Below are 27683 nucleotides of genomic sequence, written 5' to 3'. Positions count from 1 at the left end.
TCCTTCTTCATTCCTCCTTGTTCGTGATCCATTTCATGCCATCAGCATTTGTTTATTTAAACATTGCCAAAAAAATTAATAAAAACCAGTATAAATCTTAATTCTTCCATTATCTTTTTGTATATCGGGAAGTTTATCTGACAGATTAGAGGTCTTTTCATTTTCAGATAACTAATTATTGGGAAGTTTATATATATAACAGTATCCTTAGTATCTGTCTTTTCAGCTCCGGATAACTAGTTAACGGGAAGTTTTTCTCTGTCAGATATCTATTAGTATCTAATCTGTCAGATAAACTTCCTGATAACTAGTTATCCAGAGGTGAAAAGAAAGAAAGAGAAGGCCATAATGGATAAAACATCAAACGCCAATAGCATGTATGTATATATTTATAAATTTATTATTTAAAACCTGCTAATGATCATAAAATATTTAAAATCAGTCACCAATATAATATTTATATTTATTTATAAATTTATTAACAAACTGCAGTCCAATAAAAATAAAATTAGTTTAAGCGCTAGCTTTAAATGTCGAACAATAATTTTAAACAAACACACACACAATTTAGTCGCATTAGATTAGCTCCTGGTTGAAAATGTACTGCCACAGCTTCTATATCAATATCAACAGCACACTCATTTGCCAGTATTTCAAAGTTTTCTCTATTATGTACTACTGCAATATGTAAAACTGAACAAGCTGATATTATTCTTTGAATAAAAGGTAACTTGCATCTCATTACATATGGTAAAATGGGAAATCTCTTCACAATACCAAATGTTCTTTCAATAACAATTCTTGAAGGGATTTGTGATGAATTATAAAAACACAACTTCTGTCTGAAAATTCTGGAATGGTGTCATTCGGTAGTTGTAGTTGAGGAATGGATATCCACTATTCCCTAATAATATATTCTCCAGAAATTCCCCATTACATATACCCATAATGCAAAAGTATTTAAAAACTCCTAAAATAGTATTTCCAATTTATTGCACTTCCATATTATTGAACGATGAGTATTATGGGATATATTATGTTGTTCTCTAAACATCTTTAAATGACAAAATAATTAAGTTTAACGTTTTACTCTTCAATTATCTTATTTTAATTTATATCGACAAATGGAATTTTATAGGTTATTTTTATATTTACAAAAATATTTCATGTCATTTGTCAAAATAAAAGATTCTTTAACTGCGTTTGCAATACCACTCTTTTAGACCCGTCCTGTATTTGTCCTTTATTAAAGTATCCTGTAATAAAGGATCCTTTATTTGCCGGTGGCAATAACTCTCTATTCTCAGGATTGGGATCTCTGAAACAAAAAAATCGTACGGCGTTTAAAAAAGGAAGTTTTCTTACATGACAATTTACCACCATTAGTGAAAAATTCCGCAAAACAAAGATTTTAGGGAAATTTGAAAAATTTTTGTGAAAAAATCGGCAATTTTATTTCAGTTTTTAATAGTTAAAAAATAATTATTTTTAATTTTTTGGTCAAATTGTGGTAAATTGTCACGTAAGAAACGCTCCTTTTTCAAATACAGAATACAGTACGATTTTTTTGTTTCAGATATCCCAATCCTGAGATTAACTGTCCGCCATCATTTTTCGAGGCCTCTACTTTGGCGCCCTCTACAATATTAGTGTACGTGCATAAATGAAAAAAGATATATTATTTGTATTCTCTAAGAGTTAGATATTAGTATGTAAAAAGTTTTATGTTCATTTGTAATAAAGGTTCTAAGAAAAAAATTCTTGAAAAAAATGATTATTTTTGGTCTTCTAAAGTGTACTAGTACCTTAATGTTTCAATCTGCCTTTGGCTCCACATGTTGAAAGCAGGGTTGCCAATTTAGTAGATTTTCTACTAGATCTAGTAGAATTTCTTGTGATTTAGTGGGAAAATTTTAAATCTAGTAGATTTTAGAATCTGGTAGAAATTTTAGTAGGATTTGGTTGTATGTAAGTAAAGGAATCTTTTATTTTGACAAATGACAATGACATTACATATTTTTATTTTTGTACATTTGTAAAAAATAACTTCTAAAATGTGCTAAAATTCTATTAGTTACCTGTAATATAGATAAAAAGTAAAATAAGATCATGGAAAAGAGTAAAACGTTGAATTTAATTAGTATTTTGTCATTTAAAGAACAACATAACCCATCATAATACTCATCATACTGGAAGTGTATTCAGAAATACTCTATTTTAGTTGTTAAATACTTTTGCATATTATGAGTATATAAAATGAGGAATTTATGGACAATGTATTGTTAGAAAATATCCAGTTCTCAACTACCTAATGAAATGACACCATTGCAGAATCTTCAGACAGCAGTTAAAGTGCTGTTTAATCAATCATAAATTATTGCTTCAATTGTTATTGAAAGAAGGTTTGGTATTCTAAAGAGATTTTTCATATTAATATGTGAAATGAGATGCAATGCAAGATACCTTTTGTTCAAATAGTATCAGCTTTACAAATATTGCAGTTGTTTAGAGAAAACATTGAAATACTGGCAACTGAGCCTGCGGTTATTTAATCCAACAAGCTATGGCAGTACATTTATACATTTTTAACCAGGAGAAAATCTAGTGCAACTTTTTGTGCGTCTGTGTTTGTTTGTTTTAAAATGTTGCCATTTAAGGCAAATACATTAAAACCTCCGTTAACCAAAACATTGTTAAACCGAAATGGCTGACAGTTTCAATAATTTTGTCAATAAAAAGTAAATTAAACAAAAAGCAATAAAATTAAGGAAAATGAACATGTTGAGTGTTTTTTTAAAGAAATCTATTTTCTTTTGTGTTTCCCTTTGACATCTCTCCAATACTATGTAATTTGATAAAATAATAATACAAAAAACAATGTAATTTTTTACTGAAATTTTTGTTATCCAAAATGGCCTACCCCCCAATTATTTCGATTAACGGAGCTTTTACTGTAAATGGTTAATGTTGATAATATATTATTTTTCTTGGACTGCAGTTTGTTAATAAATTTATAAATACATACATTATATTGGTGTTTGATTTGAAATGATTTAAAGTATCATTTAAAGTATGTTATATCACATTCCGTTAAAAGAACTTCCACAACTAGCAAAAATGTATGAATAAACAAATTGTTTTAAAGGACAAAAAAAATAATAGTAAAGGAATTGGCTTTATGGTGGTTTTTTATAGCACATTTAAATAAACAAATGCTGGTGGCATGCAAATGAAATTGTAATACTTTTAGTTCAAAACTTTATAGATTCTAATACATACATAAAGTATTAAAATTTAAAAAATAAATACTTAAAGCTTTGTTTTATTGTATTAACATGTTTATATTGTTAACACCATTTATGTTATATATCTGTTGAATTGAACTCCTACTTTTGAATCCAGAATTTTAACAAATCCTAGACTTTTCCACAATGTCTCATCTCAAGCGTGATATTTGTGCATTCAAATTAATTTACATTGCATCTTAAATGCCTTAGATTGCATATCAACCAAAGGATAACATGGAACAAACACCTCCAAATGAAATGCAGGCAGTTGGATCTCAAGTTCAGACAAATATACTGGCTCCTTGGTAGGACATCCAAATTGTCATTAAATAGCAAATTACTACTATACAAAGCCATGTTGAAATCAATTAGGATGTATGGTATCCATCTCTGGGATTGTGCTAAATTAACACACATTACAACCATACAACAATTTCAATCAAAAGTCCTTAGATTAATTACTGGCGCACCCTGGTATGTCAGTAATCTCACACTGACCTGAATATTCCCTTCGTAATATGAAGAAATACACATAGATGAAATACAGCTACCAACCATGAAAGTCGAACAAGAAACCAAGATAACGAACTGATCAAACATATCTACCAATGGACCGATAATCAGAAGATTCAAGCAAACGTGGCTACAAGATTTAATACAACAGTGAAATAAACCTATAAGACGAAGCATCATTGGATCATCATCCTTCCTTGCTTAAAATTTCATTCAAACTTGCTTAAAACTTTTAAGAAATTGATTGTAAATAAAAGTTCACAAGGAGCAAAAAATATATACAAATGTTATTTTAATTACGATATACCCACCTTTAGACATTACAAAAGACAGAAACATACCATTGTGGGTTTAGAATTAGAGGAAATCGAAAATATTTTAAGTTAAAAATGAACTTTGTACATATATACTATTTAAAATTTTTTTGCCTAGAACTTATAGTTATCTTTTACATGTTTAATATGTAGAACTTTCCTTTCAGTTAAATACAACTTATTTTTACCTACTTATTTCTTCTTAGAGAGGATATTCTTGTGATATGTGCCATCAAATGAAATTGCCAATGCTTGCAGCATTTTATCAGTTGGGCACAGATTAACATAACATTATGTTATGTTAATCTGTGGTTGGGGTTTATTGAGTGTTAGAAACGAACTTTAATACACTATTTTTACTGGGAACAAGCTATAGTTTTACATTAAAATAAGTTTACAATTCGAAACGCTAAACTAAAAGTAAAATTTTGGATAGTAAACTGTGTTAAGCACAAGAAAGAGACTTTAAAAAAATTAAATGTACAAAATGTATTAGCATTGTTTAAAAAAGGGTAGTTCTTAAACAATGGTATTCCTTAAAATGTAACTTGTTTCTCTGGTTTTCACCACTTTCTCCTAGAGAGGATATATTTTTCTATAGAATAAGTATTTAACATTTTTTTAAATTATTTTTTAGAAATTTCAGTTATGTTGTTCATGTAAATATTTATAAAAATTATTATATTTTAAATAAAAATGGTTTTTGTATATTGGCGAGGAACCGCAAAGTGGGCGACGCCTGGTGGCCAATTTGAAAAGCATCAACTCAAGGAAAACATTGACTTTGCCATTAACTTGTGTACACATTTGCGGTCAGTTTATGTTGTAATTAGCAATAATTTCGACTTAAAAAACTATTGCAGTGTTCCTCAGTATTTATTCCTATTATACTCTACGTAATGACCTAAATTAACCAATGCCAAATCACACATTTTGTTCATTTAACGTTTGTATTAAACGTAGTATTTTTTAATGTTTAAGTGAATGCAAAATTAAATAAATGAATAAAATGTAGTATATATTCTGTACATAGAATGTACATTGTTATGAAAAATATCCCGACCACTTCGTAATTTCCAGAACACAATTATTATAAAATAAATTCACCTACTTAGTTTCCAAGTTTCCAGTTTTTATTTAATTAAAATTTTTTATCTGTCGGTGTAAAATAAACTGTAGTGCACCTATTAATTAAATTAAAAACAAAATTAGAAATCCTAAGATAGATTAATAATTTTTAGAACGCTGTGTGATTATCGGGGGCCAGATTTTTTTATGAAAAAAAAAGTAAAAACAAATCAGTAGTTAGCATCAAATTTTAATGAATGCATACAGATTAAACATAATTTTGAGTCGTCTTTAAGTTATAAGATGTCTTAGTTGCAAAACTTAGTGGTTACTTTGGCAAAACACTCCTGTAAATGATTTTAATTTAACGTTTTAGAACTGTGAATTCAAATGACAAAATGAATTGTTTTCCTAGCGTTGTCGTCCATCTTTGAAATTTTGAGCGCCCTCTGTTGGAATTTAATTTTGCGAATAACAAAATAGCCTGTCATCTGTCATTTCTTCTTCTTTTTCGGCGGTCCTCTGTCATTTCTTCTTTTTTGGGCAGTCATCTGTCATTTTTTTCTTCTTTTTTGGCTGTCATGTGTCATTTGTGAGCAAATAATTTAGTAGAATTTTTGGTAGATTTTATCCTCAATCTAGTAGAATTTGGTAGGTTTTATATATAAATCTAGTAGAAAACGAGGTTCGGTCGTTGGCAACCCTGGTTGAAAGTTGAAATCACTATTATTATTATGCATAGATTAAAGCGCGCCACGCACGGCGAGCTAAGCTATAATATATATTACAGATTTATTCGCGCTGCATATCCCGAACGTATCCTGATTTTTCCCAGGATATAAGTTTTGTTGGTGGAGACATTGACCCAAATTTACTATGTATGTCTTTGTACTCACTAATAATGCTCAAAAAATTACGGGATCTGGATTGTAATGCATTTTTTTTATAATTCTCATATCATAGTTGCGCGTGAAGTTAGGCGTATTGATGACAGTTGATTTTCAGTTCACCAACGGCAGGCGAGTCTTTGCGAATATCCTATGTATATCTCGAATATGCCTACCCGAGCGATATGGGAGCGATATATTTTTGCAAATATTTTGACGCGATGGCAGCGCCATGTGGTAGAATGAAGAAATATTAATGAAAGCAGTCGTGTTGACGGATGTCATTGTCATTTCATCCAAGAATGCAAGGAAAAAAAATTTTAATTTCAATTTCAATGTATAATTTTTATTTTCGCCTAATTTTTCAGGGATCAAAAGACGCAAACAAAACATCTTTATACGTATATTCAAAGAATAATTTGTATTAAGCAAACCTTAGTCAATACAGGTAATAGTGACAAATTAAAATGTGTTCCTCTTTATGATTTTTAAGATCATAAGATTAAACACCAAAAATTATGAATTTTCAGAAAAATGTAACATTTTGTTAATTATTTCTATATTACGTGATTATTTACTTTATTTATGGTACAAGAATTTTTAACCATTATTTTAATGAGTAAGATATTAAATAAAGCACATCATGTTTTCAAAAATGTTTATGCCTACAAAATTTTCAAATTTTTTCTAGCCTTCAAGTTTAATAATTTGTATCACAACTTACGCTGTAAATAAAGGGATGTAACAATTTATGATCTAGTCCATTAATTAACTACATTTATTTAATTACTAAAAATATGTAGGTAAAAAAGTATCATCTTCCTCCATAATTACTGTTTTTAAATAACTTTCTATGTTGTTCTGGATATTATTAAAATGAATTATAATGATATCATCAGCAAATAATTTTATCTTACTTCTAAATGTAGTAGCGATAATGAATTTATGCAAATAAAAAATAGTACAATAAGAACTGATCCCTCAGGTATTTGCATTGGGGTTTATAAATTTTACTTGAATAATTTTCTCTGTCATATCATACAGGGTGTCCAGAAAAGATTGGTCGGTCATAAATTATACCACACATTCCGGGGTCAAAAATAGTTTGATTGCACCTAACTTACCTTAGTACCTAAAAATGCGCTCTTAAAAAAAATTTACAGCCCTTTGAAGTTACAAAATGAAAATCGATTTTTTTCAATATATCGAAAATTATTAGAGATTTTTTATTGAAAATGGACATGGGGCATTCTTATGGCAGGAACATCTTAAAATAAAATTATATAGGTAGTGAAATTTGTCCACCCCATAAACATTTTATGGGGGTTTTGTTCCCTTAAGCCCCCCCCCCAACTTTTGTGTATGTTCCATTTAATTCATTATTGTGGTACCATTAGTTAAACAATGTTTCTAAAACTTTTTTGCCTCTTAGTATTTTTTACATAAGCCAGTTTTTATCGGGATGCAGCTTCTTTTTTAAGATGTTTACATAAAAATTTTATGGGCGTTTTATTCCATTAATCCCCCAAATCTTTGTGTACATTCCAATTATACTATTATTTTGGTACCATTAAATAAACACAGTATTACAACTGTTTTGCCTCTTAGTCTTTTTTTGATAAGTCACCTTTTATCAAGATGTAACTTTTTTTTCAAAATATACCAAATGATCTAAATTATAAATAAATTTTCAGATTATTAACAGCTCTCTATAATCGTACTTAATCATATACAAATATGTGGCGGATTCAACAAATATTCAAAATATCTCGATAAACACTAGCTTATCAAAAAAAATACTAGGAAGCAAAAAAGTTTTAAAAATATTGTGTTTACCTAATAGTGCAACAATAATAATTTAATTGGAACGTACACAGAAGTTTGGGGGATTTAAGGGAACAAAACCCCCATATTTTTATGGGGTGCACAAATTTCACTTTAATGTTTTTAAGATGTTGCCGCTATAAGAATGCCACATGTCCATTTTCAATAAAGAATCTCCTGAGCTTTCGATATATGAAAAAAAATTGATTTTCAGTTTGTAACTTCAAAGGGCTGTAACTTTTTTTGTGTGCACTATTGTATATAGATAAGTGAGGTTTAATCAACCTATTTTTGACCCCAGAATCTGTGGTATAATTTATGACCAATCTTTTCGGGACACCCTGTATAATTTTGAAAAATGCCAGTAATTTCCTCTTATTTCAAAGCTACTTTGTTGACTTTTATTGATTAAGGTAATTCGATAAGTTGACTTTCCTTTTATTGTTTTTGTCAATCGATCAAACAGTTTATCCCTAGTAAATTTCATTAGATCATCTGTCGTTTTATCCAGTCTTTTTACCTTCTTTCCTTCCAAATAAAAAATATGCTTAGGACTTTATGGAATGCTTCTAAATACATATTTGTATTTATTCCCAATCCATACCTATAATAATATGCCCATGATTTCACTCAATTAGCATAGTTATGTTGAAAATAAATAGTAAATTCTTTTGTAGTGCCATTGTTGTGAAGTTCATTTAGGGTATTTTCTAGAAGATTGCTAAATTCATTTTCACTGGTACTGTTCATTAGAAGTCTTAAACATTTATATACTTCAGCTTTAACTTATTGAGAGCCATTATTTACTGTTTTTAATTGTTTTTGCCAGTTTTGATCAACATGCCAAGCACAAAATAAGCAAGGTAGCGGTAAACGCATTACACTTACCCAAGCATTATAGAAAACAGCATCATCATCACACATAAATACTTTAGTAGTTATAGATCCAGTTTCAGTTTTAATAATTTAAAAGAAATGGGCCATAAAAAATTTATCCGTTTTATTTGAAATTAAGTATGGCACAGGAATACCTTCTCCATACTCATCAACAAGAGTACTTAATAGAAAATCATAACTGTTTGTGCTATGTGTGGAATCTATACAAATGAGGTTTCTACCAAATTTCTTTAATAATTCAATCTGATACTGGGTCATTAAGATCAGAACAATATCGTCTTTCTTATACATATTATTTTCTGCTACTTTCGATTGTAATTTGTAATAAATTACAGGTGATTCATCACCTTATTTATTACACATATTATTTATCCAAGGAATCACGCTAACAGCATCATTTTGATGTAAATACATAGATTTATGTGTACAAAACTCCTTTTCAATTCAAGTAGTTTCATTTCATTTTGCAGATCTTTTCGATTCAACAAATTAATTCGTTTAATTAGCAGTCATGATACTTAGTTATAAGTATTTTCAATGATAGTGTAGCCTACCAATTTATTAGAAACATTAATAACAACAGACACAGGTCTTTTTTTTAATGTGAGTTAACATAAACTATTTGCCATGGTCTTCAGGCCATAAATGTACATAATATTTTGTAGCAATGCAATTATTCTTACTTTAAGGTGATTCTGGATATGCTCTAAGTCAGTTGATGTTGACATCCATCCAAAATGCATTACCTGCTACTCTAGAAGAAATATTCATCACAGAAGAACTGAATCCCCTATAGAGAGATGCAATGGGATTTTAAAATGGAGGCATAGAATTTTACACTCCAACCATGGCTGAATAAAATAAATAATAATGCATGCACTGTGCTGCACAATTTGTGCATTGGTATGCATAATGTACCCCCTATTGGTTTAGGTGATGAAGAAAACAATCATATAGATATTGATTATGGAAATGTCAATGGAATAAATATAGAAGGTAGAATTCGTGATAGAGATCTGCTCACAGGAAGAAGACTCCAACAAATGCTAATTCAAATTAATTTTAGAAATTAATTCAATAAGTTTGGAAAAATGTATGTTCTGTGTTATTTGTACTTTATGTAAATATTGTTCTGAAGCTATTTTCTTGTGGCATTTTTATGATTAACTATTTAGATGGGAAATAAGCCACAATTAAATTGAAAAAAATAATTTTATTAACGTTTCGACGTCCAAATCGGGTGTCGTTGTCAAAATACAAAAGACTACTAAATTAAACAAAAATGTTGCTAATTAAAAAATTCTTCTAATAATTTATTTAATCTGACTCATTTATATTGGCAATTCAGACATATATTATACATTTTAAAGTAGAAGACTTTAAAATGATATTGCCAATATTTATGAGTTGCGTTCCTGGGACGACTTAACTGAAAGATAGTTCATTCGATTACATGAAATCAACCTCAACTCAAGAATATCCATCACAAAAAAAATCATAGCATGTGATCTGTCTTTAAAAAGACAACCAAATGCAAAAAAAGTGATTTACTATGGAATCTCTAACGCGAGAATTTTACTGTCATCGTTGCATTTGGTTGTCTTTTTAAAGACAGATCACATGCTATGATTTTTTTTTGTGACGGATATTCTTGAGTTGAGGTTGATTTCATGTAATCGAATGAACTATCTTTCAGTAAATTCGTCCCAGGAACGCAACTCATAAATATTGGCAATATCATTTTAAAGTCTTCTACTTTAAAATGTATAATATATGTCTGAATTGCCAATATAAATGAGTCAAATTAAATAAATTATTAGAAGAATTTTTTACTTAGCAACAACATTTTTGTTTAATTTAGTAGTATTTTGTATTTTGACAACGACATCCGAGTTGGGTGTCGAAACGTTAATAAAATTATTTATTTAATTGTGGCTTATTTCCTATCTAAATAGTTAATTATGTAAATATGTAGTGTGTTAGCTGTTGTTTTATGAACAACATAAAACATTATGTGAAATATTGACTGTATGTTATCCATGACACAGAACAAAAGTTAAAATGCATGTTTTTACATTTGTAGCCTTTTAATAACCTTATCATAATATAATAAAATAAATGCAAAGAAATTTATGTCTCAGTAAGTTGGAACCATGGACGTATAAATAAAGATATATCTTTATTTATACGTCCATGGTTGGAACCATATGAAAAACTTTTTTATTATCAATTTTAGGAACAAGTTATTCTTTATAAAAGCTTTGCATGATTTGAAACCTTTAGACAACCATCAAATATAAAAAATTTTCAGTTGTATACTAGGTTTGTCAAAAAATATGAATTTTATTAAAGAGTAAACTACCTTTCATTTTTCACAATATCCAAAATTATTATTAACCCTAAAACCACGAAGTGGGGTCACCTGTGACCCCACCGCTCAAATTTTTTTGACATGCGAGTTACTCCGATGATACGTATGTTTTTATGAAAGTTCACATTTAGTCGTAAATGCAGCACATTTCTGATTTTTGACCCCACCTGAGGATAGAAAAGGCTGCTATATTTGTGTTTACTGTGCAGAACATCAATTTAGTATTTGTAAAGATTGTAAATAATATAAAAATAAACTATTCAACTTCTAACTTTGTTTATATCAATGATATCTTATAAAGTATATCGACGGCGGAAAGGCAGGACCTCATAACTGAAAATGAGTTTCTTCGCTTTTCGCTTTAGAATAAGTGTATGTGTAATAGGTGCTGATACACTTATTCTAAAGTGAAAACCGAAGTAACTCATTTTATACAAATTTTTCAGTTATGAGGTCCTGCCTTTCTGCCATCGATATGTCAAATATAAGTGCTTTTATATTTTGACTTACTCTGTATATTAGTATTGCTTATTGTTATGTAACAATACAATTTCTGATTAGAAATCGAATCCTTTATGTTTGCTAAATAAGTTTAAAAAATATTGAAATGTCGTTTATTTTTAAAAATATTTTTGGGGTCGCTGGTGACCCTACCTTGTGAAATTCAGTTCATTCAAAATAAGATAGGAGGTTTTCATACTAAAGCCATCGATACATAGGTTATTATAAAATGATGGTTTGTTTTAATAAAGCAAATAATTTGAAAGTGTCTGAATATAGTTTATTAAACACAATTATTACAAAATCAAATTTAAACCTTGCATGAATTTCTTTTTGTAACACCACCTATATACAGCATCAATTTCATATTTGTTGGTAATGAGAAGATGAGGTGCATCAACATTCAATTGATGGGCAAATTATCATCAATTGCTAAGTTATGTAACACTGCACTAGCCCTTATAAATGGGACTATATCTCTAATATTTCTTAATGGATGGTGATACAGCTGCCTATAAATCTTTGTTTGAGAAATCCAAAACAATATTTTTGAACAATAATTATAATTCCTTTACTGTCTTGTTAAATGACCCTTGTCTTTAACTGGAGTCAAAAAATGTTTAAACATGTGTATTCACTATCACCTAAAATATAGTATTCACCACATCTTTGTGGAAGAGCTGCAAACAAATTGGATCTCCTTAAAACTCTGCTATAGTGTACAGAACCTGGATATACAACAAATATATCCCTGATCATTTTCTCGTGATCATAAACCATTTGTGCCTGAAACAAAAATATGTGCCTATTGAGTGATATGAATATAAAAATTAACTGCAATCTCAAAATTGTGGGTCCAAGCACAGATCTTCTGTAAAGCTTATCAATATAGGTATATTAAATGCACTTTAAGCGCCAGACTCCACTTGTGATTTGTAGTTGTGCGATAGTTTTGTCCCAAAGATTGAACACATTGTTTCAAATACAAGTCAATCCATTTACGACTTAATAATCATGGATTGACTTGTATTTGAAACAATGTGTTCAATCTTCGCGACTGCAAATCGCAAGTGGAGTCCGGCGCTAACCCTTAAAGGAAGCTCTCAGACCAAATGCAACACATACAATAAAATTCATACGTAAAATGTTGCACAGTTCATAATAGCGTATATCTGTTTATACTCAACAGAGATAACGTCCCATAACACATCTTATCATTATGTAGAATACAGGAGCGTGCCAATTTTGGAACTTCCGAATATCAATCAGTATTTGAAATGTCTTCAAGCGAAAAAGATGTTATTGTAGCTTGGCAATTTTTAAGAAGATGTCAGAGAAAAGAAAGAAAAATGCGTCGATGACGCACCCACTGAATGCATTTAACATTATTCATAGTCCAGCAATTGTTTTACATGAACAGACATGAACATTTTTGCTAGGAGTGTTTTTTTTTGATAAAATTACTTACTTTTTGAGTTATTTGCAAGAAACCGTATAAAAATGTGTTTTTTTTAATGAACATATTTACTCTCAAAAACTCGAAAAGTTTTAACTTAGTGAAAAAATGCTATAGAACAAAAATTGCTCAAAATTACGCAGTTTATCCATTTCCGGCCTTATTTTGAACGTATAATTTTCACCCTCGGGAAGGGATGAAACTCGCCCCACATGCTACCTACTTACATATGTCTATGCCAGATTTTCATGTTATTTTAAAGGGTTCTTTACAAATGTATAGGTTTTGCAATATTTTACCGTCAGCATTAACTTTAAAAATATCACAAATTTTTATTTATATAAAAATTGTTTTTTTTTTTATATTATTAAAGAAAGAAATATGAAAATAAACATGGAGAAAACAAAGATAATGGTCATGGGAAATGAGGATAAACAAGTAAATATAGAGATAAATAACCAGAAATTATAACAAGTAACAACATATAAATACCTGGGTGTGAAAATATAAAATGGAGGAAGATCAGAAGAAGAAGTCAACGAAAGGATAACCATGCCGTTCAGAATCTACTACAGCTTAAACAGAGCATTCATTGGAAAAAAGGAGTAAGCAGCAGGATGAGGCAAGGATGAGGCAAGATGAGGACAATGATAGAGGTATATAAAACGATCTTCAGGCCAATCCTTACCTATGGTAATGACAGCTGGGTGCTAACACAATCATCGAAAAGTAGAATAAACTCAATGGACATGAAGTACCCAAGAAAAGTAAAAGGAATTACAAGACGCGATAGAATAAGAAACAGCATTGTAAGAGAAGAACACAACTTGGACTGAAGCGAAGCGAAGGGCTAAGAATAAACAAAGTGGAGACGATTTGTATATGATATAGATACATGAAATGTATTTTTTAAACACCTTGCACCGTTAAGTAGAAAGATTTAGATTATGTTATTATGAACATATAAAATTATTTACTACTTGGACTAAAGAAAAATGGGATCTGTGTAACAATTTAATAAATTTAAATTATACTAGAAAATAACATGTTTTTTTTCTCTGATTCTGGCCTTGATTTAGAACTAGAACCTTTAGCCACGTAATTGGATAACTTATCACTAACTCAGATGTAATGTGTAGTGTGTGTGTTGAGTAAATGTCTTGTTACTTTGCAAAGTCGACGTCATTGTCTTTGCAAAGAGACGCTAATTGTATCCGAACGTCTGCGGTCCAACATAGTTAGAATCTCTAAAAAAATGATTTGTCAAAAAACTGTAAAAAGGTATTAATCTGTAAACATTAGATAGATAAGTCAACAAGCACGTTTATCCTTTTAAGACTTTTTTACGTTTATTTTGTAAGTAAACAAATCATTGTAAAAAATTGAATTAAATAAACGTATTATTATCTCAAAACTTAAATAAATTTATCCTATTATCCCTAATTATATTCTACGCCCTAATTCCAAACACACACATTTGCACATCTGGGCACTCTTTACTGCCCTTTTCTTGAGAATCCGATCGCGGTTGCATCGGAATTCTAGGAATTTTAGTTTAAGTGCGTTCAAGGGATGCCTGTTAACCGTTGAAACATATTAGACCAGACTATGTCATCGTCCCCGTGAGGTAAATTATTCCGATTCGTATTTTTGTACAAACCTACTCAAAAACAGGTCCTTATAACAAATCCACAGGGTGGCGGGAAGTGGCGCGGTCGGAAAATTGTTTAAATAATTTTTTAAAACAAATTCAAAAAATCAATTTTTTCACTTCGTAGGTATAATTTTTTTAGACTCTTTGGGTCATTATAAGCAAAAAAGGTCGATTATTTATATGGGAAATAAGCCACAATTAAAATGAAAAAAATAATTTTATTAACGTTTCGACGCCCAAATCGGGTGCCGTTGTCAAAATACAAAATATTACTTAGCAACAACACTTTAGTTTATTTTAGTAATATTTTGTATTTTGACAACGGCACCCGATTTGGGCGTCGAAACAGTAATATTTTGTATTTTGACAACGGCACCCGATTTGGGCGTCGAAACGTTAATAAAATTATTTTTTTCATTTTAATTGTGGCTTATTTCCCATATAAATAATTAATCATAAAAATGCCACAAGGAAATAGCTTCAGAACAACAACAAAAAAGGTCGGTTGTATTTTTCTCCAAAATTGATTGTTGTCGAGTTATACGCGATTTAAAAGTTAAAAAACGAGAGAAAATGGCCATTTTTAAGGCTTAATAACTCGGTTAATAGTACATTGTGTACCTAGTAGGAAAAGTTTAACATTCCCGGACGATATAAAGATTGCTGTCGAGGCGCAAGCCGAGACAAGGGAATACAGAGTCCGGGAATGTTGCTTTTCCTGCAAGGTATACATACTATTTTTTCGAAAATCTAACATTTAAATTATATTAAAATAAATATGTTAAATTTTTCATATAGACATATTCTGACTCAAATATTCGTGATGCCACCAAGTACATGTTTTGTAACTATAGAAACAAAAATATTGAATTGTCAAATTTGACGTATTTGTGTATTTTTGACAGTACTTATAATACATTTGTTCTGAATCTGCTGTAAGGAAAAAATATTTTTCTATGGATGTTATACAATGTGCAACTGTCTCACTACTTACATACATTCAAAACGAACAATTTCTCATGCAGTGAGAAAAGTCGGCCATTGCAGTGGGAAATATTTTTTCTCACGGGTTCTCGTACGGTTTTCCATATCGTCGTCTTAATACTATAACTTGATAACACGAAATTAGTAGTTTTGAGATAAACGAGTTTAAAGATTTTAAAGATATTTGTGCTGCTACCATGATGTTGGTAAATACGGAATTCACTCTGCGGCTCTCAAATACTGTTCCTTAACTTTTTGGCAGCTGATCTATTTGGGAATACGGTGCAAATTTGTTTTCCAATATGGAAAAAACTATGAAAAATTAAAGTTATCAACTTTTAGCATTACCATAATGTTAACATTTGGTAATGTCAAATGTCGCATGTTGTGTCAAGTTGCATATAAGTGAACTTTTTAACACAACTAATATTTTATACATTATTTTGTTGAAAATTAGCCCCCTGCCATGGGGGTTACCAGATCTGCTAACAATTCTCGAATTCTTGCATTAAAATGAACCGAATAAACAGATAGCAATTATGTGGTAAGCTCAATGGTTTCAGAAAAACATGTGCTACAACTAGATAACTCGAGTTATCTAGTTATAGCATTCAGTGTATGTCGTATTCACGATTATTTCGATTAAATAATAGCTTGATAACTTATCTTTGTCAACTTTTAGCACTGAATGTTAGGGGCATTTGAGTTTTATCAACTTTCGTCAATCATAAATAAATACTTAACCCGTTTGGAGCGAGCTATTAAGTTTTTACACAATATGGAGGCAAATAAAATACATCTTGTGAACTAGTTATCTCAAAAACATCAATTTTGGAGTTATTAAGTTATAGTACTAAGGCGACGATATATGATCGATGTTTCCATGGTAACATGCACAATACAAGCACAATTTAATATGGTCAAATAAAATGTGTTGGAGCAAAACTTACCAGGAATTACCTTTCAAAACTGTTCGAAAATAACTGTTAATTAGAATTTTAAATAAATAAGGTAAATATATAAATTTTAAGAATATTAAATAACTACATGTATATGTATTTTATTTCAATTTATGTATATAATATACGTAAAAGCACCTAAATTATTCAATTTTGAAGTTTAAACTCATGACGTCATGACACAACCGCATCCATAGAAAAAGTACAGTATACACATGAGAAAATGACATATTTCTCCCTGTTGTACAATATACTATTCCTTATGTATAGTAAGGAATAGCTATTTGTATAACAAGGGAGGAAAGTGCTACTTTTCCTCCCGAGAATGAAGTTTACTGCCCGACGCGTAGCGGAGGGCAGTAATCATTCAAGGGAGGAAAAGGCACTTTACTCCCATGTTATACATATGGTTTTTCCACCTTCCTCAAATAACAAGTCATTTTTTCATTTTTACTTAATTTATTTATGTAACTAACCAACAAAATTTATTAAAACTAAAACTAACAAGTAGGTACAATATAACTGTCAACTGTTAAATATAAGTAAAATTATTAATGTAAACATTGTTAAATCAAAATAACAATTTACTGTTTTTTACCATTCTGCAAACTACTGGGTGTTTTATAAATAAACGTTAAAATGTATAGATACTTAAGTAATAAAAAAAGATATTGCACAGGGCGTCAATAAGTTATATTTCATGAATGAAATACTATGACGTCACTTTTACTTTTCCTCCCTAGGGAGGAAAAGTACAACTTTGCTCCCTACAATCAGGTCCGGAAAAGTATACTTTCGGTAGAGGTGGGTGGAAAATAACATTTTCGTACAGTTATTTTTCATTTCCAGGCAATGGCTAAGTATAAGGAAATATCGAACGTTTCTTTCAAAAATATCTACATTCCTGACCGATTTTCGGAAAAAATTATTATTATGAAAGTTAGAAAGTGAAAAAATAAAAGTTTAAAGTCCCCCTACATGATCCTGAAAAAATTTGTGTCATTAATTTATTACTAAGTTGTTATTTTTAATTATTAACAATGAGCGCTGAAAGCGTATTTAGGCGGCTGTCAATGTGAGTGCGAAAAAGATGCACCATTCCGGCAGTCCAATGGTGCATCTTACTCGTACCCACATTGATGGCCGCCTCAATACGCTGTTAGCGCTCATTGTTAATAATTAAAAATAACAGCTTTTTAATACATTAATGTCACAAAATTCTTCAGGATCATGTAAGGGGGCTTTAAACTTTGATTTAGTCACTTTCTGACTTTCATAATAATAATTTTTAACAGAGTTAAAGCCTTGAATATAACTATTTTCGCGTTTTTCAAATTTTAAATCGCGTATAACTCGACAACAATTAATTCTAGAGAAAAATCATAAGAGATTTTTTGCTCATAATGTCCCAAAGAATCTAAAAAAATTGGTACGAAGTGAAAAAATTTATTTTTTAAATTTGTTTAAAAAAATTGTTTAAACAATTATCCGACCGCAGCACCTCCCGGCACCGTGTATTTGTTATAAGGACCTTTTTTTAAGTAAAAACGTTTGTGCAAAAAAAGACGGATCGAAATAATTTACCTAACGGGGGCGACGATACAGTCTGGACTATATGGGAAGTTGCGTGTTACATATATCGATCGGATATCGCTTTTGGTATGAGAGCTTCCTAACTACAGAGATCAGATATTTATTACCGGTGGGCATTCCTACAATGCAAATTTTGTGGTAACCTCACCACTTAAGTTCATGTGTCTCTGTACCTCTCGGGCAGTTTGTATATCAGTACTAGTCAAAGCGGGTAGTGTGTATTGTCAATATTTTTTTCTTTTGTAACCCACATAAAAATCTTAACCGGTAAAAATTACCAGAGGTCTGTTTTAAGTAAGTATTAATTAGTCTTACATGGGTGAAATGTGAAATGTTTATAATATTTTTTTGTGTTTTTATGGAAAAAGTGAAGAAATGGACTGTGGAAATCATCGGGGACCTTTAATGAAGATTAAATTTGGAGGAGGAAACTTTGCAAAAATGGAATTGCCATTTAATTTTGTCACAATTTAAACTCTTGCAGATTTTTTTTATGGATGTATAAATTTTTGTCAATGCTATTTTCTGTTTCTTTGTAATTCTATGTTAGGTTTATTTGTTACAAAAATCAAAATTTTTGTTCATAGCATTTATGGCCGTTTGTTCCAATAGACCAAAAATGTTACCACAATTATCGTTTATTAGATTATTCTTTAAAAAACTTGTATTATATTATTAGTCCTGTCGCCAGGGGGGGTACAACGGCCTCCTTAATTCAGATGGACTTACTCAAGTTTTTTTTATATATTTTGACCCGCAGAATACGAATTTTTTGGGTAACAGTTGATCCGGATGTCGATAAGATTGTTATAGACAAAGAACTTGAGGAATTACATAACAGCGATTTCTCGCAAAACAAAACATCTTTTTGTATTTTTTGGGTCATTTTAAGCAAAAAATATTACTACAAGTTTTTTCGTAGAATGCATAGTTTTCGAGATAACCACGGTTGAACTTTCAAAAAATCGAAAAATTGTAAATTTTAAACCCGAATAACTTTTGATTAAAAAATAAAGTAGCAATTCTGCTTACCGCATTTGAAAGTTGAAGTCAAATTATATCGGTTTTGATTATTTGCATTGCTAAAAATTTATTATTTTATTGTTAAAGAAAGCTGTAAACTGTAGTAAACACCTAGTATGTGAGTGATGTTTTCTATGATTTCTCATTTAAAATCGAACGAGTAGGTAGAGTAGCTACAAGTGCAAGCGAGGCAATTTCTACGTAGCATGCGTTAAAACGCATGTATTAGGCACGGGAAACCTATGTGTTTATAGATTAGTTTAACAATAAAAAAATTAATTTGTAGCAATGCAAATAATCAAAACCGATATAATTTGACTTAAACTTTCAAATGCGGTAAGCAGAATTGCTACTTTATTTTTTAATCAAAAGTTATTCGGGTTCAAAAATTGCAATTTTTCGATTTTTTGAAAGTTCAACCGCGGTTATCTCGAAAACTATGCATTCTACGAAAAAACTTGTAGGAATATTTTTTGCTTATAATGACCCAAAAAATACAAAAATATGTTTTGTTTTGCGAGAAATCACTGTTATGTAATTCCTCAAGTTCTTTGTCTATAACAATCTTATCGACATCCGGATCAACTGTTACCCAAAAAATTCGTATTCTACGGGTCAAAATATATAAAAAAAACTTGGGTAAGTCCATCTGAATTAAGGAGGCCGTTGTACCCCCCCTGGCGACAGGACTATATTAAAAATCACTCATTTCACCAGCTCTCCCATATCTAGAGACTCCAGAAAAATAATAATGCATAATTTTTATGTTTTCTTTTTATTAGCTTTACCTATATATCGACTCTATTTTATAATGACCGGTAAAAAATACTGGGGCTCTGTAACATTGTAATAATGGAATGTCTGTAATTAAGGGTTAAAATGTATTTGTTGGTGAGGAGGACAACTTATTGTATCTATCATTGTCTAATGAAAATTTCTGTTAAATTGTTTCATATTTATACACATTTAAAATAATATCCAATGTCTTTGGGTAATAGATAGTACAGATAGTTTAGAGAGGTTTGAAAACTATGAATGGATAACTGGCCCTATTTGTATACATAAACTAATTTTCAAATAAATTGCATGTCTAAGGCCCGGTTTTTCAGTGAGAGGTTAAAATGTTGGTTAGCTAACCTAGTTTAAATTTTAACCAATATTTTAACTGTCCTAGCATTTTTCAGTGCTTTAAACCAAGTTTAAAAAATTTCAGTTAGCTAACCACTTTTTTTCTTATGTTGGCTGCAGTAATTGTACTTGCGCATGTGCAATTCGAGAAATAATGAGCAATTTGACAGAAAAAAGAATGTGTGTGTACTTTGTACGCACCTAAGAAGTTATACTTATATATGATTTCAACGAAATAAATATACTTTCAACAGGTTATTTGTATTTAAAGATTAAACTAATTTTTACTTACTACTTTCCAAAAATTTTTATTAAAACAATACTAAAATAAAAAAAAAGTTAGATAACACAAGGCTTTGAACCAGGGACCTCTCGATCTCCGGTCGAACGTGCTACCACTGAGCTAAATCCCTTTGCTTTGACAGGTTACAAGATTTCTCATACATACTGACAAAATACTTTAAAATTTAAAGGAAATATACTTACTATTATTATAAAATATTTTATTACTGAGGAAGACAAATCCAAAGACACAAAAATTATAATAAATAATACATTTACTAAAAACACTAATATATTCTTTTAATGACTTATTTGCGCTGATACATACCTACATAATTTGAAAGATTAGCAACGAACTACATACTGTCTGTCCTGCGCATGCACCAGGCAAGTATAAAATTTCACCCTCGATCGCAAAGAAGTATAACTTCAAAAGAATATATAAAAACAATTTCATAACCAAATTAAAAAAAAATGTTTAATGGAATATCAAGTTCGGATTCTTTATTTAGTTCATAGCATCTACCTCGGTTTCATAACAGAAGAGACCATTTACAATTACTGGGACGATTTAGAATTTTTTTGCCGATTTCGTTTGTCAAAGACCAGGGTGATATCGCTATTGGAAATTAGTAGCCAGGAAATAAGAAGTCGAACTGTGTAGTAAATAATTATTTTGCTGTATAGACATAATTATCTTTTAAAAATATTACTAGGAATCATGCATTAAATCCTGTTAAAGTATGTGTAAACAAAGATACCTGTTACAGTTATAAAAACATATTTCGTTACAATTCCTTCCTATTATAATAACCATAATAATATATAATTTTCTTATAATAATAACAAGGAAGAATACTTCCCACGATAAAAACAAAATACCTAACTATTCTCTTCAAAATAAACATTCCAAATTCGACTCTGATGCATTCACTGCACCCGTGCACAAGCGTAACCACAAAATTCGGAGTTAAACCATCTAACGAGTATCGGTTAAAATCTTGGTTAATTTAAACGGGCTTAATCTCTAACCTAGTACTGAAAAACTGATTAACCATAAATATTTCGGTGACTGAAAAATAAATAGGTTAACCCATCACTGAAAAACCGGCCTTAACCCTGTTTAACTAGGTTAACTCTGTATATGTAATTACAAAAATATTACATATTTTTACCTGTATTGAATATTTTTGTTCCTATTTTAATATGAATCTGGATCTTCCTTTGGTTTATCGATTTTCACATAAGCCCCCTGGGAAATTGCAATAACGAAAATATCTTTAAATAGTCTGTTTTTCATTGTCATTTACTCATTTGGCCAACGAACGTATTCAGCAGATAAAAAAGTGATTCTCCTTACTATTTTGTGTAAACAACTTTTGGATGTGTTGAATGGACCTGTAACATCTCTAAAAGTAATTACCTCATTAGCATGAAAATGGTCAAACATTTTAACGGAGAAATCTTTTGCGAATCTCCTTTTTGATAATGAGAATATTTAGAGTGCCTAAATCTTTCTGATAAGCTTACCTACTACTTTTACTCTGATGATGCCAAAATGTTCCAGGACATACTTATCGCCATCGAACAAAGGCACAGTTTCCTCAAAATAATCTAAATTTTTTGGTACTCCCTAAGTGTCAATTCCTTCTAAATTCTCATCGCTGGATGGATGTAAAATGATCACTCATCTGTAAATAACAATAATTCATTAATAAATTAATACATACTGATAAAAATAATATGTGTACTGTTTTTAGTTCCATATTTATAATGTATTAAAATGTAATAAATACTTACTTTTTTATCTTATTTTTACCACTAAAAAAATGTAAGATTTAGTTATATTTATATAAAAATATGTATTATCACCTCTAAAAATAAATAAGTAATAAGTTAACCAAAAAGTTTTTGGCAAAAAAACAACAATCAAACCAAAAATCTGACAATTTACAGTCAGGAATTGTCAACTGTCTCTTGTCTCCACCAACAAAAGTCAAAGAGACATGCAGCGCGAATAAATCCGAAATCTGAAATATATATTATAGCTTAGCTCGCCGTGCGTGGCGCGCTTAATAATATAGTTGATATTATGTACCTATAAACAAAACAAAAGTACCTAATACAATACAACCTCACTTTTTAATATTGTGTCAATTTCAGTACAAGAAATTAGAACATGTTTTAATTTTTAGTACTAAATCGGCGCGCGCATCTAATTTGTAGATACATAGACCTAATATTTTTAGTACTAATTTCAGTACTAAATTTAGCATAGTGGCAAGCGGACCTTAAGTTGAGGGAAAAAAAGCTTTCTCGACGGTTGGCAACACTTTGTTGTTATGCTTGTTGTGGTTAAATGGTGAAAGTGAAAGGAAAGTTTGTTTTTAAATGTTTCTCAGTAGACTCCGTTAGTTAATACTAAAGTTATTTAATATGGAATGCAATGAAAATCTTAAGGATTCTAGAAACAAAGAAATATTAACAGGTATTAAAGATGAAGGGGATTCTCTACAGGAATATAACAATATAGAAGTTAAATCTGAATTAGATGAAAGCAGTTATGGACAGGAATCTGTGTTAGATGGGTATTGTTCAGATTCAGAGGATATTAAAATAGAAAACCATGTATTGGAAGATGTCTCTAATGAAATTAAAGTTGAAATAACAAAAGAACTGGAGGAGTGTAGCATTGGTATGAAACTCATTTCTTTTCTTCATTTTTAAGTGTCATATCAGGAATAAAGTAGGTACTGAATAAGATTTTATATTTGTATCTATGTAATCAACTATTCTAAATGGGAAATAAGCCACAATTTAACTGAAAAAATACTTTTTTTTACTGTTTCGACATCCAAATTGGATGTTGTTATCAAAATACAAAATGTTGTTGCTTAGTAAAAAATTCTTCTAATTTATTTAATCATGACTAATTTATATCGGCAATTTAGAATACGGTACAACCTGTCACATCCGGACCTCCCCATATCCGGATGGTTTTGCCGTCCGCATCTGCAGAAATCTACTGAGAAAGGCAGTCCTGCTGTTGGATAACGCACCCTCTCATCCAGTCTCGCCCAAAAGAACTAAAAGATGGCGAAATAAAGTGTCTTTTTTGCCCCCAAATGTGACATCCCTCTGTAAGCCTATAGATCAAGGTATTATAGAATCTATAAAACGTGTCTATCGAAGAAAGTTATTAACAGCGTTGATTACTGGAATGTATGAAGGAGAAAATGTTTCAGAGATTAGATGGTCTTTCAGAAACAGAAGTGGTCTTGATATCCGGATTTTTTCATATCCGGACCGGTCTGTCACCACATTGATCCGGATATGGCAGGTTTTACTGTATATTGTACATTTTAAAGTAGAAGACTTTAAAATGATATTTATTTATTTATTTATTTATATATATTTACGAGCAAAGCTCATTACAATAAAACATTACAGAAGATATGAAGAACTAACAAAATATTACAAATATACGTAAAATACAATAAGATACAATAAACACTGCGACAATAAAGCAAGTCAAAAAGTAAAAATAACAGGTAAAGATATATAATCACAAGTTTAAAATATTCAAGAACATAAAACTAGAGGGTGCAATCCTTTAGCGTTTTTAAAAATCGCGAACTATCCGCAAAGAAATCCACACAATTGGAGCAAGCATTTGCCTGTCTAGAAACCCTCGAGATGGAAGAATTTGCAGTGAAGTTAGTTCTGCTGATGGGAGTATGAAACGTAGATCTTGAACGTGTGATTCTGGAGGGAATATGTAAACCTACTTCCTCAAGGAGCTCAGGGCAGTCGTGAATTGAATTTATAATATTATACAACATGTACATGTCCTTCTTTTTCCGTCTGCTTGATAAGGTATCAATGTTAAGTTCTAGTTCAAGATCCATATAATTCCAGTCTCTACGGTTTGTTTTAAATGCGACGAACCCAAGGAGTAGGTGCTGGATCCTTTCAATCTTACAGTTGTATGTCTCATAGGCGAGTGACCAGACGCAAGATGCATATTCCACGATTGGCCTCACCATTGCACAGTACAACAGTTTAAACGATCTCAACTGCTTAAAGTCTTGGGAGCATCTTTTAATAAAACCTAACAGTTGAAGCGATTTTGAGATGATATTGCTTATATGAATATTGAAAGATAGTCCAGAGTCAAGTGTAACTCCAAGATCTTTTATGGATGTGACTGTTGTGATATTTATATCACCTATTTTGTAAGTGAAAGAGATAGGACTTTTTGAACGCGTGAATGAAATGTGAAAACATTTGCAGGAGTTGAGAACCATGTCATTGTTGCTGCACCATTCATTCAACCGATTCAAATCGGACTGAAGCCTTAAACAGTCGAGTGGATTCCTAATGTGGCAGTAAAACTTAACATCGTCAGCAAATAAAAGAAATTTCGCATATTGGAAACAGTCTTTTATATCGTTAATAAAAACATTAAACAACAAAGGTCCAAGATGAGATCCCTGCGGTACGCCCGAAGGGACAACTATTTCGTAGGAAAAATAGCTGTAGAGCTTGACGATTTGTTTTCTGTCCAGAAGATATTCCCTAAGCCACAGCAGAAGTGAACCATGTATCCCTAATCGCTGCAATTTTTCTAATAGAATATTGTGATTAACTCTGTCGAAAGCCTTAGAGAAGTCGGTGTACAGGGCGTCCACCTGTAGTTTATTGCCAATAAATATTGCCAATATTTATGAGTTGCCTTCCTGGGAGGACTTTACTGAAAGATAGTTCATTTGATTACATGAAATCAATCCCAACTCAAGAATGTCTCACAAAAAAATCATAGCATGTGATCTGTCTTTAAAAAGACAACCCCATGCAACTGTGACAGTTAAATTCTCGTGTTAGAGATTCCATAGTCAATCACGAGGGAAAACCAGGAAAAAACTTCATGATACTATCCCGACATCGTAAGTATTTGGTGTTACATTTGAAGGGTAGATGGAAAAAACTGGCCAAGTCACAGATTAACCATTTTGAGTTATTGGATGTTAAAGTGTCGACTTATTATAGCGTTAAAGCTTATTTTTCTCGTGTATGGGTGCATATTTATGGGCTTTTTCTCGTAACTTGTCTTGTTATTGCCTTGTTTAAAGGTTTCAGAAGATGCAAACTGCAATTTACTATAAGATTGCGTAAAAAATGAAGAGAGACATACTTTATTAATACAATGTACCAAAAGGCCATCGACCGAAGTCTTTCAGCCACTAAAAAATGAAATTTCTACAAAAATGGACTAAGGCGGTTTTTCCTGTGTACCCTTCATTTAGTTTACTTTCAAAACTAATACCAAATTCTGACTTTAAGATATGTATAGGTATATTATGTTATTTTAAATTATAAATAGTATTAATACAGTAGACTCCCTCTATAACGAGAACTGAAATGGGACTAATTATCTCGTTATAAGCGGATCTCGTTATATTAGACAACAATAATATTGTGCATACATATGAATATATAGTTTTCTAAAACATTAACTTCCTATAGTGAAGCCATTGATTAGCCATAAGATGCTAAATATTGTTTCCTCAACAATAACGCTTCGCCATCATAAATTATAAATTTTCTACAATATTCAATATCAGTCGATAGATAAACAGAACAGGAAGAAGTTTATTATAGGTGGTGGATTTTATTACAGCACTGGCCTCGATAACCACACAGATGTTGGGGATTTCTGTATACAGATAGATAGATAGATAGATAAATTTATTGATCTTTTTGTATCATTTACATGACATAAGACAAGTCACAAACATGGTATACCTATAGTACAATAAGTAGGTTATTAAAAAATACTATGCTAAAATTATCTTATTAAAAACATTAATGGTAACAAACATTTAGTAGAGAACAAGATCACGAGACTGATAAAATATTGTTAAAAGTATAAAAATATCGGAATCAGTTGCTAGAAATTTCCATTCAACTGATCTGAAAAGTTTCTCCTTGGTTGAGGTTGAGGATGTTCCAGGAACCGTTGACCTTGCCTGAAGTTGAATCGACTAAAATATACGTTTTTCGGCCAGAAATTTTTTTCGTAAACTTTTCCTTGTAGAGAGTGATTGACTCCTATCATGAAGGCTTGGTTATTGGATCGGACAAAGTATGTTGGAAGTTTCTTTACATAAGTATTTTGTTCGCCTGATTGTTTCGTAATATAGGCCTTTATATTGTCTTCTGTTACAGTATCAGGGACTCATGACAAGAAAAGCCAGATTTTCTTCTCAGTTTTATCTATACCCTGGAAATTTTCATCCCCATCTCCACTGCCTATATTATGGTTACGGGTTTTCCTAGTTTTCCTTTTTACTAAGGTAAAACCTTCTGCTTCCGACGGGTGATGATTAGCTTCATTTATTTTTGATGTTGAAGGTTTCATTCCTGCCAGATTGTCATTGGTTAAGTTGATTACTTCATTTAATTTTTGTTCACTTTGTACTCTCATGATTTCAGCTGCTACCTGGTTAACCTTTATTATTGGATCACCCTGTAAATTAGGAGTTCCCATATGTGTTGGTGATGACAAATTGCCTTGATGTTTATTTTTGTTGATTTGGTTTTTTGTTACAGATAAGGTTTTTGTATCACTTGCCTTATCTATTGGAAGCAAGTTTTTTGGTTGGTTGCTATTTTGATATGGTCTTTGTAGATTTTTATTAAATGATGAAATTTCACTTTCTAATGATGTTATTTTCTCTTTGAGTAAAAGGATTACCTGGCATTTATCGGATATTATAGTGTCTTTGCATGTTATTATTTGTTTCAAGAGTTTGATTTCTTCTCTAAGGTAGGAGTCTTCATTTATGTCAATCTCAGCAACTTGTTGAGATGGTTCATGTTTACAGTCTGTTTTTTTTTAGTTCACTAGCTTGTTTTAAACATGCTGGGTGGAATATTTCA

General features: G+C 30.7%; 1 protein-coding gene and 2 long non-coding RNA genes across 4 annotated transcripts in view; 2 read left to right on the top strand and 1 right to left on the bottom strand.

The window, feature by feature from the left end:
- The first annotated feature begins 5713 nt into the window (after window positions 1-5713).
- Window positions 5714-11432, top strand: LOC126887369 (uncharacterized). The gene is made up of 2 exons (XR_007699026.1): window positions 5714-6517; window positions 9480-11432. It is a non-coding gene; the product is annotated as an uncharacterized LOC126887369 (long non-coding RNA).
- Window positions 11433-11920: 488 nt separating this feature from the next.
- On the bottom strand, window positions 11921-22796 carry LOC126887368 (uncharacterized). Its single transcript, XR_007699025.1, has 4 exons — window positions 22542-22796; window positions 22272-22432; window positions 21917-22150; window positions 11921-12448 (listed from the first exon to the last, which is right to left on the bottom strand). It is a non-coding gene; the product is annotated as an uncharacterized LOC126887368 (long non-coding RNA).
- Window positions 22797-22916: 120 nt separating this feature from the next.
- LOC126887351 (zinc finger protein 62 homolog) overlaps window positions 22917-27683 on the top strand; it is a 56692-nt gene continuing 51925 nt past the window's right edge. For both annotated transcript variants that reach the window (XM_050654806.1, XM_050654805.1), the window contains exon 1: window positions 22917-23436. In XM_050654806.1, the coding sequence (XP_050510763.1) occupies window positions 23178-23436 (259 nt within the window). In that variant the 5' untranslated portion in view covers window positions 22917-23177. The remainder of the gene's footprint in view (window positions 23437-27683) is intronic.

The sequence above is a fragment of the Diabrotica virgifera genome, chromosome 6, assembly GCF_917563875.1.
Source record: "Diabrotica virgifera virgifera chromosome 6, PGI_DIABVI_V3a".
Taxonomy (NCBI): domain Eukaryota; kingdom Metazoa; phylum Arthropoda; class Insecta; order Coleoptera; family Chrysomelidae; genus Diabrotica; species Diabrotica virgifera.
Note: the sequence above shows the minus strand (reverse complement) of the source record. Positions and strands in the feature narration are given on the sequence as shown.